Source organism: Maylandia zebra, linkage group LG18 (assembly GCF_041146795.1).
Source record: "Maylandia zebra isolate NMK-2024a linkage group LG18, Mzebra_GT3a, whole genome shotgun sequence".
In the NCBI taxonomy this organism is placed as follows: Eukaryota; Metazoa; Chordata; class Actinopteri; order Cichliformes; family Cichlidae; genus Maylandia; species Maylandia zebra.
Window position 1 is genome coordinate 11063476 of NC_135184.1, and position 14160 is coordinate 11077635.

Consider the following 14160-nt stretch of genomic DNA (forward strand, 5'->3'; position numbering starts at 1 on the left):
GGTTTGTTTTGTTCCTCATGTTGGCATCCTAGCACACAGAGGGAATTTAGCTAGTTAATGTTGTGAGAAGGGCAATTTGTACAGTAACATCAAAGTGTTTATCTAAATGTTTGAGTTTAAATTCCCACAGTACAGCAGCGATATAATAATCCAAATTTAAGGAGCCACTGTGCTTCAAAAATATTATCAATCTGTGTTGGTGATAAATTAAAAAGCTTTAAGTCTGTTTGGAATGAGAATTAAGCAGAATAAACAAGTAGTTATGAAGTTAATCATGTGGTAGGCCTGTCCTCCGCTTTATATATCTGAGGGCCATCACAAATAATCACTTATGTCATGGTTATTGTTCCGCTGAGACACAGGCGTTCAGTCTTTCTTTTCCATGAAAAACTTAAGATTGCGCCATTGTTCCAGGTGCAAATGCAAAAGAAAAAAAAAAAAGCCTTTCCAAAAATCTATGGCTGGGAACAATGACAACACACAGGGGCTTCCTCTAAACAGAAAAATAATTACCAAGTAAAGCAGCAATGATATATGTCGAGCAATTACCAGATTCAGTTATTTACTTCAAATGCAATGAGGCTTTAGAGAAAACACAATGCAGCTTCGCAAACAATGGAACCCTGATGGCTATTTGTTGTATGCAGGGAATGATTCGTTAAACGGGGGGGGGGGCTCTTTTGAACGGTTTGTTTGTAAATGTACGTTCAGGACTGTACAAACACAACAAAGTTGAGGCAGTAACTGAAGGAACTGCTTGATCTGCTTTGACCACCGACCTTCCACTATGTTGATCCATATAATTCAACAGGGAATAAAAACTTAATAAAGCCCATTGGGTTGGAATGTTGCAATGCTCTTCCAACGAAAGTGAAAGTTTAAATTCAAACTGTTAGTGGGTGTTGTCTGACATCTTACAATGTGGACAGTCTTAAAGGAAGAGAACAGATTGTGATATCAAATGATAACGGCGCCGCCTGAATACACAATTAGATGCATAGAAAAACAAGATGCGTAACAAAATACATCTTGGGTCGTCTAGCTTATTTTGTAAACAGAAGCAGAACAGCATGGTGGTATAGCGGATCAACATCCTGGATAAAATGTATCATCATTGGTATTTGACAAGGTAGTCCACCCTTAGTTTTCAGCAATCTGAGCTGCCACAGATGTTACCATTATTTTTGGATCCATAACAATTATTAGCAAAGGGTTGTAGCTTATTCACAAACTGAAAAATTAACAGGCTGTCGAGTCCCCACAAAGAAAATTCACCTTAATATGATTATCTATGTGACAGTCTGTCATTAGAACTAGCTAGAGATGGGTGTTTATATTTAAACCTCTGACATTTAGACTCTGGTGTTCTCTTTGCTGCTTCTTTCCAAGATGCAGAAAAAAAAAGGCAAATGTTCAACATCTGGCAAAAAAATTAAAAACAAAGTAATTTTTTAAAGTAATTTATTTACTTGGGAGGAAAATCATCTAACCGCTTCCATTTGTCGAGGGCGGAACAATTTAAGATGAGAGAAATTGCTCCTGAGCCAGAATAACAATCTGAACAACAGCCAGTGCTCATACTGCGTTCGGGTTTTTGTTTTGTTTTAGCTCTGTTGTCTTTCGTGCAACAAAAATAGTCAAAATATAAATGACAGATTAAAATATATGAAATCAGTCTATATCATGTAAATGAGAACTGACTCAACAAGAGAAACATTGGCAGGTAAATGTGACCTTACTTGTTGCTTTATCTTATTTTCCAACAATATTGGCTTTTACCAATGTTTGACCATTAAATCAGTACATCACTAGTGTGATGGATAAAGTGACCAAGGATTTACAAGAGTTCCTGGAATGGAAATATAGTGCATGCAACTACAATTATACAGATACTGATATGCATAGGAAGAAGTCTTTGGTATCCAAATACTGGAGCAAATTTACAGTTACCCCATGAACACAAAGAAAAAGACTGGGTATATGAATTTAGTGCTTACTTGCTCAGTCACACTAGAGTAAAATTAGAAGGACAATTAGGAAAAATAGGACATTGACTAGGAAAATAATTGGTCAAACTGTAATTTAGTGACTGGCTGAAAGAAGTTGTGGCAACCTTATGCAAAGACTGAGCATTCAACAACCTCGGGCGAGCAACTTTGATCACAAGGTAATGGTACATGTCGCCTGGAGGCAAACTGCATCCAAACAATAATGGTCAGCATTTATTCGACTATGTATTTGTATTACTCAAGACATGAGCCTATTCATTTGACGCAGCAAAACAACATGCAAGTTTAAAAAAAAATAAAAAATAAATTCTAGTGGTGTTGTGCAAGCAATTAAAATTTTTGGCCTTACCAGCACATTTGGTCCTGGCCTTAAGAGGGGGCCCAGGAGCTCCGGTGCCTCCCTCCAGAGGTCTGGTCAGCAGAACACTGATCTCATACTCTGTGTCTGGATCCAGGTGGCCAATCTTGTGTGTGGTCTTGTCTACAGGCTGCAGGTCATACATGGTCCCAGACACAGTGCGGTATTCCACCTCCCTGTCAATTATTGGACCGTCTCCGTTGATGGAATTGGCGTTGAGCTGGATCCAAAGATAGGTGGCACCAACAGCAGTCAGCTGGGGTGGTGCAATAGGCACTGGGGGCTCTAGGAAAACAAAAAGTTGTTTTGTCTTTGTTTTTTTGTGACGATAAGTAATCAAACTGTAATTGTGGAAAGTTTTCACATTAAAAAAAGCAATTATGTACTTTTGGTTTGTGTAAAAAAGCACAAAAAAAAAAAAAAAAGTCTGCAGATGAACACTTGCAAGTGAACAAGAGGCCCAAAATCAATACCTTCTGTTAAACCAAATCAACCACATCAAAATTCTCTAGAAGCACATGAAGAATATCTTCATGTTTTCAAATAATCAACGTACTCAACAAGAGCCCTGTAACAATCAATAGTTCCAGCTTGTTTGTTCTTGTTTCTAATGTCTCTGTAAAGCACTTTGAATCACCTTGTTGTTGAATTGTGCTATACAAATAAACTTGCCTTGCCTTGCCTTGATGAATGGAATCTCTCATCAGTAGTACACTGTGCCATGTAATCACATACATTTTAAAAGTGACAGCAGCCCCTCACAGAGGAGTAAATAAAGTTTCCCAGACCTTGGTAAATGGTGCTCCCATTAAACAATGTATTGATTTCAATCAGAGGACTTCTATGGAAAAGCCTTTGGTTATGACAGCTATGGTAGGCGATTCTGGGAGCGTTTTATTAAAGACTGCTGTCGGATTTTTACAATTTATTTAAAAGGTAAAGAGTTGACTGTTAGGCCTAAAAAACAAACACGCTCAGTATTAACCGTGTAATCTATTCATACTATATTATAATAAGCTACTATGACAAATTAATTGATAATGCCAAGTATTTCTAGATCATTCAGAATAACCACATACACTATATGGACAGAAGCAATGAGTCACCAGCACAAGCTGCTTGCTTTCCATAAACCAATACCATTAAGATCCTGGTGCACAATTTCTTTTGCTGGAATTAATTTTTGCTGAGAAACATCTCAAACTCTGCAGTTATTGAGACAGCAGTGTGTTTGTGACTTTTATGCACTATGTGACCCTGTTTTGCAACTTTAAGCAGTCTGACACTTCATTGCTGAGTTGTTGTGGTTCTTAAACACTTTGCAATAATACCACTTACATTTTATCATGTAAAATGTAGGAGTGAAGAATGTTTTTACAAACTACTTGTTTCCTATTGTCGCTTCCTATTACAGTGCCACGGTCGAACATGAATAAATGCAGCCAAGCACATAAACCAGAGTTACAGTACAGGTGTTTTAGATAAACACTGTGAGGTTAACCTAAAACAATGCATTAATTCATTACCACCACAAAAACAGCTTATAAGTAATGGTAGCTGTCATTATTTAAGTAAACTAAAATGTAAAATCAGATATTGGTGTAATGTTGTATTAAGTGGAAAGATATTTGCACAAGTCCACCCCTCCCCTCCCCTGCAAAAGAAAAAAAAACAACAAAATAATGAGAAATTGAAGGGAAGGAGAAGAAGCACTTTAACCTTCAATGTTTGAATTGACAGGAAAATATAATATTAAAAATAAAGTTTCTCTTTCAGACAAATGTAGCGTTCAATGACAACCTTGAAGACGACCTTTTCTTTGTTATGTCATCTGTATTTTCCTAATCCAACTTAAACCTCGTGCCATTTCTTGTTTAATGGTGCTTCTCGAAATGTCAGGTTTTTTCCGACATCAGGACTGCTTCATCATATAACCAGGTAAGGAGTTGCTGCACTAACATTTGAGCGGTTGCCAATGGAAACTTCTGAAGTAGTTTTATACTTCTGTGTTTACACCTTTAAGCCAGTTTTTGACCAAAAATAAATAAATAAATAAATCTCATTTAAAAAGGTCACAGTGATTTACAGAGGCTGCAAAAATTTCCATTTCAATAAAATGCATATTGGATTCGTTCCTTTTATTGAATTAATGTAAAATTTTGTTCAAATTACCATTTGAAGATTCAAACAGCAATACACAGACAACACCCTGAGAAAAAGGTCTCTGGGTACAACCAAAAATCTAAAACTGTCAAAGAAGAGCCATGACCAGCGGCTGCGGAATTGCTCAGGAATCTACCCTGTCACATACTACAATAGTTGCATGTCCTAGCGACCCCAGTGAGCAGCTCTAATGAGGGTACACGTAACAGAATAATACCATTAGTCACCCGGCTGCTTCTCATGGAGTTGTCATGGAGAGGCACAAGTCCACAGGCAAATGAGGTGTCCAACAGAGAACTGGAGGCTGTTCCTCAGCAGATGGTTACCCCACAGTGACCTCAGCTGCAGGTCCCACTAAACTCCCACTAATCCAAGCTTCTAGTGTTGCTGTCAAACATCACCTAAAGCGAACCAGATAATCCACCAGGTCTTCTTCAACACTTACACATTGTGCAACAGTCGGCACGTTGGAGCCAGACAGGGAAATAAGGTGACCCAAAATCTGAGTTAAACCATTGGCTTGTTTTGATGGTCTTTTATGGTCTGTTGTTTTGCCCTTAAAAGGGATTTAACTAAGTGGCAATATGTTCAGATTAATTTAAGCAACAGAAAACAGCACATGCTCATTCTGTACTATCAGTATGATGAAATTGAGAAAAATATGCTTTTTTATATATTTGAAAAGATCAAATGTGACATTATTGGTTTCAGAGAACAGCACTTTTTGATAAAACAACAAATTTAAAAGAAATTTCCCGAAATCACAACTTAGAAACTTAATACTATATCCTGCATCCACAAAAGCACATCATGTAACCATTATCAGATTTTGACACATTTATCAACACACTCATTCTTCAATAACGCCTTAATAAGGGCCACAAAATATGGCAAACTTCCTAGCTGCTGACCTAGTCATGATGATTCACAGAAGCCACACAGCACAAAATGTAACCAAATGGTTAATAAAAATGACTTAAGCCCTGTTACTCCATCCAGCAAGACCTATTTAGTCATCCAAGCAATTTTTTGTTCTTTGCAGAGAGCACGCTTTCATATGCACTGCGCTGCATGGTTCAGTTCTATTGTTGCAGATGTCACTTGAGACCATTTCTGCAAAAGACTAAACAGCATGATGTATTACAGCAATAAGCATTTCATTTAAGTTTGAAAAGTTACTGCTTCACAAAGACAACAGCAGCTTATGGTGATGAAATAATTCCTGTAGGTGCAGTAATCCCCTGTTCAACAGCCATAGCAGATGCACTGAAAATAACAGATTACTGGTGTGAAATGCACTCAAGTGCTGGAACACTTCAGGATATTAACAACTCATTTCCCAATGTTTAAGCCTTAGCAGGGCAGCTTTGAAGCAGCGGGGCCCTGGAAAGGTCTTCGAGCTGAGCCCGGTGCTAGCTGGAAATGTGTGACAGTCCACAGATGACAGTGGCGACCATACGCGGGGTCAGCGAGCAGCTGTTGTCGCGATGTTGACCAGACAGGCAAACGGCCTGGCAACAGCTGCGCCCTCTTCTACCACAGCACCTGCCTGCCTTCCTGCCAGAACACAATCACACAACTGCACATTATGCAAAAAAAACCACCAAAAGGAACCACTATACAAGGACTTGAAACTGTTGAAAGTGTCAATTATATTCCAATTTTTATTCAGTGATTAATCTTCATTTGTAAAGTTTCACTGACAAATGTTTGTTCGGTAAAACTAAAAGCAGAACAGCAGCACTTTAAACCCATCCTCCAATAGGGGTGACGACCCTGGTCGTATAGAAGTCTATAGGCAAACAGCCCTTTGGCTCACTCATCCGTTACCTCAGTAAACCCTTTTCTCATGAGTTCATAGCCTCAGCTGCTAGATTTGAGTCTTATTCGATGCAACATGATGTTTATGTTGTAAAGATGATCCTCATTAGACTAGAAAAAGGATGCTAAAGCAGGACATGCAAACCAGTGAGAGATTCACAGTACCAACATCCATTTTTTTTAATGCAATGTATGTATTTGACAAAGCAATCTTTTTCATTTTTGACTTACATCAGTCGACTTTTCAAAAGTTTTTTTACATGTTATTTCTAATAATTCACAGCATACACACCAACTAAAGACATGCACACACTCACACACTCACGTTCCTACCCATTTGCCATCCACCACACAGAGCACGATAATAAGGGCTGCCACTCTTCTCTGTTCTTAGGTTAGACCTCATCGTTTATAAATCCTTCTTTCAGTTGTCTGTTACATCCCCTGATCCTCTCTTGTTAAGATGCAAGAGGTCCTCATTATGATGTGCGCTTTCCTAAGTGGGCTGCTGTGAGTAAAGAATTGATCTGCTCCTAATATGAGAAGAGGTGGCCAGAGGAAAATGAGGAGCTTGACTGGCTGGCCTTCGATTTTCGGTGGCTATTCTCATTAGTGCCGACACAGTTGCACCTCCGCATTGTTCAGTTAGTAACATTGCCAAGTATACTGTGTTAGAGCTCAGCAAATGCTTTGCAGGCTCCAGGTGATTCTAACCAGGGCAAGAAAAGAGCCAGCACTTGGACAAGAAGTAATTATCCTTCTTTCAAAACCACCGGCTGCACTACAGGAGAGCTCATCACAAGGGGGGACACCGGAAGGGTGCAGCTCTGGGCCAATCCGCAAATACATGCAGTGCACTTCCACATAGGCACATAAATCTGATGGAACACTGGCACGAAAGGCAGAAGTGATTATCAGGGATAATCAAGCATTCACTCTCCTCATGTTGAAGGAAAAGGCAGTGTATGGTAATGAGGGGTGGGGGGGGAGAGCCGGCGTGCGACTGTACCAGGCTCATAATCCACAGAATCGCTCCATGGTCACTCCTCCAAAAACGAGTCACGGGCGCGGTGAATACACATTTAAAGAGGATTTACAACTCAGACTCATTGCTAGGAGGGTTAAGCACTTGTTTTATGACTGGTACGATAAGGCGAGATATCAGCATTTTATGTGGGACACTCATAAGTGTGAAAACGCCTCTTTTCCTCTTTTAACGAGCTGGCTTATGCTAAAGTCGTTGAAGTGTGACATCTCTGTTGAATTTAAAGTGGAATGACTTACAAGACTTGATTCACCCCTAAATATAGAAAATTACGATATTTTAAATATTTATGATGAAAGCACTTTAAATTTAAGAGGTTTGTCTTGAGTAAGAAGAAAATATCTACACGGTAACACACTGGAAGCAGTTATCAGCAAAAATATTGCTCTCGTGTAGGTTTGTGCAAGCGTGAGGATGTGCAAGTGATTGTGTTGCTGAATTTATGCACAAGTGTGGTTTTGAGTGCCTCCAATGTGTCAGTAAATTTTCTTTGAGTACACCACTGAAACCCACTGATACACTCAGGCAGAGAGACTTTATCTCCCTCTACGCTCTGCTGTGTCTGGGCCCAGCCATTCTCGCATGATTGACAGACCTCGATCTGGACAGCCAGGATTAAACCTATCAATCACATAAAGCTTGAAGACAAAAAAAAAAAAAAGAAAAGGGGAAGGAGAAAAAAATCAGGACCATAAATTCAATTGAGAGCACAGCAAGAAAATTGAGGTGAAGAAATATAGAAGGCCATTACTGGGCTATAGGGCTGTAGGAAAGAGAGGCCTTGCTGGATTTAGTTTCGGACGACTCCATAAATTCATATCAAATGACTGCAGGAGTGAAATATCAGTGAGGTTACTGTAAACCTTGGTGCCTCTTGCCTTTGTGATCTTTTAGGGGGAATTGTGCTCAGTCAAGGACAACCTTTGCAGAGGAAGTATTAAAGTCCTCTGGATAACAAATCAACATAAAAAGCTAGTATTTTTAGTACTGCCTTAGAGGACATTTTCATCTACAAACACGCAGCAGTTCCTGTTTATCTCCCGTTAACTTTGCTGAATGCATGAAGGTCATGCGGATGGAAAACATTCCCGCTTTCTGCCTTGTTTTCACTGAAATAGGTCGGTTTTGCATTTTTACTCTGCTTTGGGACAAATACTCACGTTTTATGGTTAGTTCACCATAATTGGACACTCCAACCCCTTTGTCTGAGTGGACAATGCAGCGGTAGCGGCCCGAGTCGCCCTTGGTTGTGTTCTCCACATCGAAAGTGCCTATGAAGCGGCGGTTGTTCCAAGGTTTAGTGGCTTTCATTGGGGCCTCCCGTCCACCCATGCCCTGTTTGGAACAGAGACAAACGCACAAGTGAACCTCCAAAATGGAAAGGTTTAATAAGCAAAGTGGCCTGACCTTGTGTTTTTTAAAAAAAACTCTGAGTGTACTTGTCCCCTGTTCTTGTGCGTGTTTGTTTGTGTCCTATCGTTCCCATTGGTGGTTGATAGTGGGGATACATTTATCACACTGGAATGCACGCGCACACACAAACACAGTGGGCTCTCCCCAGCTGTCACCCCTCACAGCAGGCAGATGGGGGACATTTGTTCATTAGAAATATTTCTTCATTACTGTCATCGGGGGACTTCACTTAATGTTTGTTTTCCAGCTCCTGTGCTAATGAGGACGTGTTTGTTAAAATGATGGAGTACCTGGCAGAGGACCTTTACCCAGCGTCATGCTCCCACTGATCACATGTGTGACAGTGTGCTTAGCAGCAGAGCCAGCAGGGTTATGTCTGCCAGATGCACTACCTTCGCTGTTCAGAACAAGGTCAATTCGAGACTGCTGTGCAGAACAGTTGTGCCAGATATAGTACACAGTATCCACAGAGCCCACGTGTATATAGGTTAAGACAATACTGCAGTGATCTGAAACAACCCTAATCCCCCAACCTCCCAGATGCAAAGGTCTCTGGGAATCTGGTGAGCAGGTGAAATCTCAAACAAGGGCAAAACAGAGCAATGTGTGAATGTCTCAGCTTGAAATTGTCAAATGGAGCACAGAATGAATTTTAATGGCTGCAAGAGTTTCCTGAAAGAACGGGTGGCAACCAAGTATCAGTATCTTTGTATGGGCTTTGAAAGTAATGACGGTTCAGTGATAAAAGATCAAAAACAACCAGACTTTAAACCACTGATCCTTTCCTCCATCCGTATTCCCTACATCTTATTCCAAGGTGCAAGTCCAGAAACTTCTTTCTATAATCGTTGTACTACTGTGCCACCCAGAATGAATAATGTGCAACAGTGGTAAATCCTACCGTATCTTCTTTTACAAACATACATACACTCAGTGCTCTGTATGATCCCTATGCTTTTTTTTCCTTATGATTTGTATCCATTTATACTTTTTAAATAGTTTTGACTGTAAATGAGCTCAGTGATTTTTCCAATCTTAAAAAAATAAAAAAATAAAAATAAAAATAGATGTCAGTGGATATTTGCTTTAACATGATGTTGAAAAGGCTAATTGTCACTGGTTACTGTCCTGATTTCACCTGCTAAGACGTTGAGCTGGAAGTTACTCTAGCTGGGTCACAAAATTTTTATTTCAGTATTTAGCTTGATTGTTTGAAAACTGTCATCTATTAAAGAAAAAAAAAAAAAAGCTTAAACCAGAAGAGCCCACTAAGTAACAAATATGCATTTCAGAAGTGTAAAAAAAAAAAACAAGATAACAACATCTCTTACGTACCTGAAGCCAGAGGCGGAAGTTGTCCCGCTTGCGTCCGTTGACAGTGCAGTGAAAGGACGCAGTCTGTCCGGCATTGACCTCCACACCCTTTATAGTCAGGAAATGAGGAGTATTCACTGTGGGGGAAAAAAAGGCAAACGTTTGTACAATATGCAATATGCAAAATATATTTTGTGGTGATATGAAAAGATCTGATTCTGACAACTGGAGTCGAGAGTAGCCACTCTATAGCCACATCTTAACTATGCTACTATCAGATTTTACACTGAGAAAAGCATCCTTGAAAAGCAAACCCCCACCACCACCACCGCACACAGTACGCAACACCCTTAAAGCCCAAGGCTACCATCATTTTGTGAGAAAGATTCACCAAAAATGAGACACAATCTCAAAAAAATGAGTTCAATCTCTCACCTACCAAAAGTCTAATTTCTACTCTCTTTTACTGAATTCTTCCAGTGATTGAGGCGGGTTTTTCTTTTTTATCAAAAAGCATTATTCTCTCGTCTCCAACTGTGCTCATTATCAGTACGCTCACTGACTGGGATAGTCCACAGAAAGTAACTTATGTAGAACATTTTTGATTAGTATCGCTATTCTGCATAGAAAAATGGGGCATTTCAGTGGAGCGACCTTGATTCGAAACATAACCAAATCTCTAAAGACTTGGCAAAAGCTAATTCTATCACTTTCATCATCAAGACTTTCACTTCTATTTAATATTTTACAACCTTGTCTTTGAACTATACCTCCTTTATAACTTTGTCATATCTATCTATCTTATCTATCTATCTATCTATCTATCTTATCTATCTATATATATATATATATATATATATATATATAAATAAATATAAATAAATAATATATTGTCATTGCAAATGTCTTTAATGACGGAAGGAGAGGCAGACCGCCCAGTGGCATAATCACACCTTAGATATTCCACATGGTCATATAAATAGAAAATGAATTGGCTGTGCTCCACTGATGAGTTGCTCTGATCATTTTGCTTATCATTCAAGAATACCCAAGTGCCACTAAGTGGATCATTGATCGACTCGCATTTAAACACAGGCCTCGTCATGAGACCTCATTGATTTACTCAAATACATTTATATGCAACACCTATTTCTATATAAATCCATTTTATTGACATGACATTTGTAGGAATTCAGCTGCTTTCAAATGGTTAGCATGTCATTAGTGCCTGACAATCAGAGCTTGATACTTCAGCTATGAGCAGTAGAGTAAAGCATAAATCAATTGATGAAAACCCTTGTGGTATTGATTTAGATTTTAGAATGGGGAGCGCCATATGGACTAATGCGACTCTCAGCACAGAGAAGAATAGACCTGAAGAATACTGAGGAGGCTTCTTGCTTCTGCTCCCACAGCAGCAGCCTATCCAAAAAGCAGAAGCCGAAAGATTCTAAATATGCGAGTGATTACTCGTTCATTACATCTGTAGTGCACTCTGAAGTGCTTCTGCTTATATTCAGCGAGGGATAGCAGAATTCTGAACAGATGTTGACGAGATACTTTACTGAATATCCTTAAGGGAGGGGGGAAAAAAAATTGTGGAATCCAAACAAGAAGCAGCATAATGTATGATAGGATTTGTTTCTCATCCCCCTTTTTTGACTATTTCTACCATCTCTCAAAGGATAGATTTAACAGCACTAGTGACACTTCTGCTTGTCAACTATGTGCTCATAAATCTTAAAGGAGCTAGGAGGAGGGAGACTCGCACTTGGATTGACTGTAGAATATTCTTTGAAGGCCTTTTGTTTGACTGGCAGGCCCTGAATAGAACAGTGACACAGGTATTTGGGAGGGTGTCATGGAAAGGACAATCACTGTTTGATGATATTCTTTTATGGTGACGGAAAAAAGGACTTACTGCACTGGTGGCCCTGGACCACAACGTCTTTGATGGCCAGCAAGCCTCGCTGCCCTGAGGTTACGGCTTCAAACACAATCTGAGGAAGAGAAAGGAGAGTTATAACACCAATGACAAATGACCACATCTTCAAATGACACCTGAGTAAGGCTGTCTGTGCGCATAAAGAAGTCCAGCTCTTGCTAATGCCCCCTGCTCCATAACCGGCCTGCAGCTGGTGACACAGCTGCAGGCCACCGACATTATTTCCTCAGTATGTCACAGCTGATAGGTGTTATGACATGCAAGTGTTAAATTAAGTTTGAGCCTTGACGAAACAGAGTGTGAGGGCTGAGAGTCCGAACATCAGAGCGATGCTTAAAACTCAATTTAGCTAAAGTTCACCCAACGCTTACATGTATCTGATCATTTGATATTAGCCGCCAAGGTAGTGCTGTCACCGTGACAATTTCCACATTACCGATCTTCAGGTTTAGATCACGAAAAGGGACTCTGCAAAGGTGGGCGCCACCCTAAAAGTTTCCCTCTTCTAGTGGAAAAAGGTTGTCTTTAACAGAGAAAACAGTTAAAACCCATCTTGATTTCACTGATTACACTGTAAAGTCATTAGTGTAATTGTATGCTAAATTTATAATGGAGTTAGCTAAAATCAAATTAATATTAACTCCAAGTAGGATACAAATATTAGATGTTTTCATCATTATTAGTAAGATATTCCACTATTTGTTTTACTCTTTAACCTGCACAGCTAACACAATAGCTTGGTGACACACTATAGCATTTCCCTTACCAGGAAGTTGCTGCATGTAAATTCTTAGTACAAACTACTCTAACCCATTTGTATTTGACAGTTTGTGCAAGGCAGTGACTCCAAGCTAAGATTTGAAGTAGGCAGCTGGTAGTCTTAAGTTTCCTTGGATGTTAAATTTACAGAAGTTGCCACAAGAATTGGATTACATAAAAAAAGAAATGTGAGCAAATCATCACTTCAGTGCAAAATTAAAGTGTCATCTCTTACACGAGGAGGGACAGTTGCCTGTAACATTTGCTGTGTGGTGAGTGTTATTTAGTTGACAAGTTTCCATCTCTGACAAGACAAACTTGAAAAACAAGTGCAACTGTGCTGTGTGGGACTAGAGTAACCCTATTTTAAGGGTCAAGAGCTCCTGCAAAACAAATGGTCCAAAGCCCTGTCGGAGGGTGCGTCCTTGCAGAATGTCAGAGTTATGCACTCGATGGTCTGCAGCGTGATAAAAAGGGAAACAGAATGCCAGTCCCTTCCCAAACTCAGGGTGTGGTGCAGAGACCCATTACACCACATGTGCTACAGCTACACATGTTTGGCGTGCCACGATTCCCTAAATACAAGCTTGAATCTTCCGGTGAAACTCATACATTACTGGTCGTGTTCAATGTGTGGCGTCACCCAGAAACTTATGTCCTGCTACTGCCACACACATTTATCTCTGAGATTCTCTTTGTAGCCTAGGAATGTGAAGGCGGAGATAGTTACCATTGTCATCTGGGAGGCAGGATGCCTTCAGATAAGGCTGTCTAATTATAAATTTCTTTTTTTGTCTCATGAAATATGAAAGTGAGTGTCTTGGGTGCCAATTATGGCCTCATTACAGACTAATTTAAAGGAAATTAAAAGGCCAACCACTCTATATATCGCCACCAGACAAATGAACTGGCCCCCACACTCTAATTGAAATCCTTTGTTTGTGCAACAGACATCAGTCAGGCTGCCTAATAGCTGTGATATAATTGATTCCAACATCAATAATAGTGCAGTGCATAATTGGGCCTGACCCACAGAGTGAAAATGTTCGCATGGGACGAAGCTGTTGATATCACAGGAAAGTTCACCATTCTCATTTGTCACACGTACAGACAGTGAACCCAGCGTTCAATGCCTACATCGCCACATGGGTTATCCCTAAGGGGCTTGGCTAAGTACAGCATTACAGCAGAATTGATTAGCTCTGCCGTGGACTCTGCTGTATTAAAAATCAAGATAGATAACCACATTTCTGTTTTTCACTCCTTTTTTTTTTTTAGGGTAAACCATAGGTTTTTATCTTATGCACAAAGTATTTAAATAGCACACACATGA

The 14160-nt window shown here is 39.7% G+C and overlaps 1 protein-coding gene across 6 annotated transcripts in view; it reads right to left on the bottom strand.

The window, feature by feature from the left end:
* The window catches only part of LOC101487566 (protein tyrosine phosphatase receptor type M), a 158427-nt gene that overhangs the window by 93900 nt on the left and 50367 nt on the right, over window positions 1-14160 (bottom strand). For all 6 annotated transcript variants that reach the window (XM_076876443.1, XM_012920229.4, XM_076876442.1 and 3 more), the window contains exons 4-7: window positions 12045-12123; window positions 10145-10260; window positions 8557-8731; window positions 2359-2652 (exon numbers count right to left, since the gene is read on the bottom strand). In XM_076876443.1, the coding sequence (XP_076732558.1) occupies window positions 2359-2652; window positions 8557-8731; window positions 10145-10260; window positions 12045-12123 (664 nt within the window). The remainder of the gene's footprint in view (window positions 1-2358; window positions 2653-8556; window positions 8732-10144; window positions 10261-12044; window positions 12124-14160) is intronic.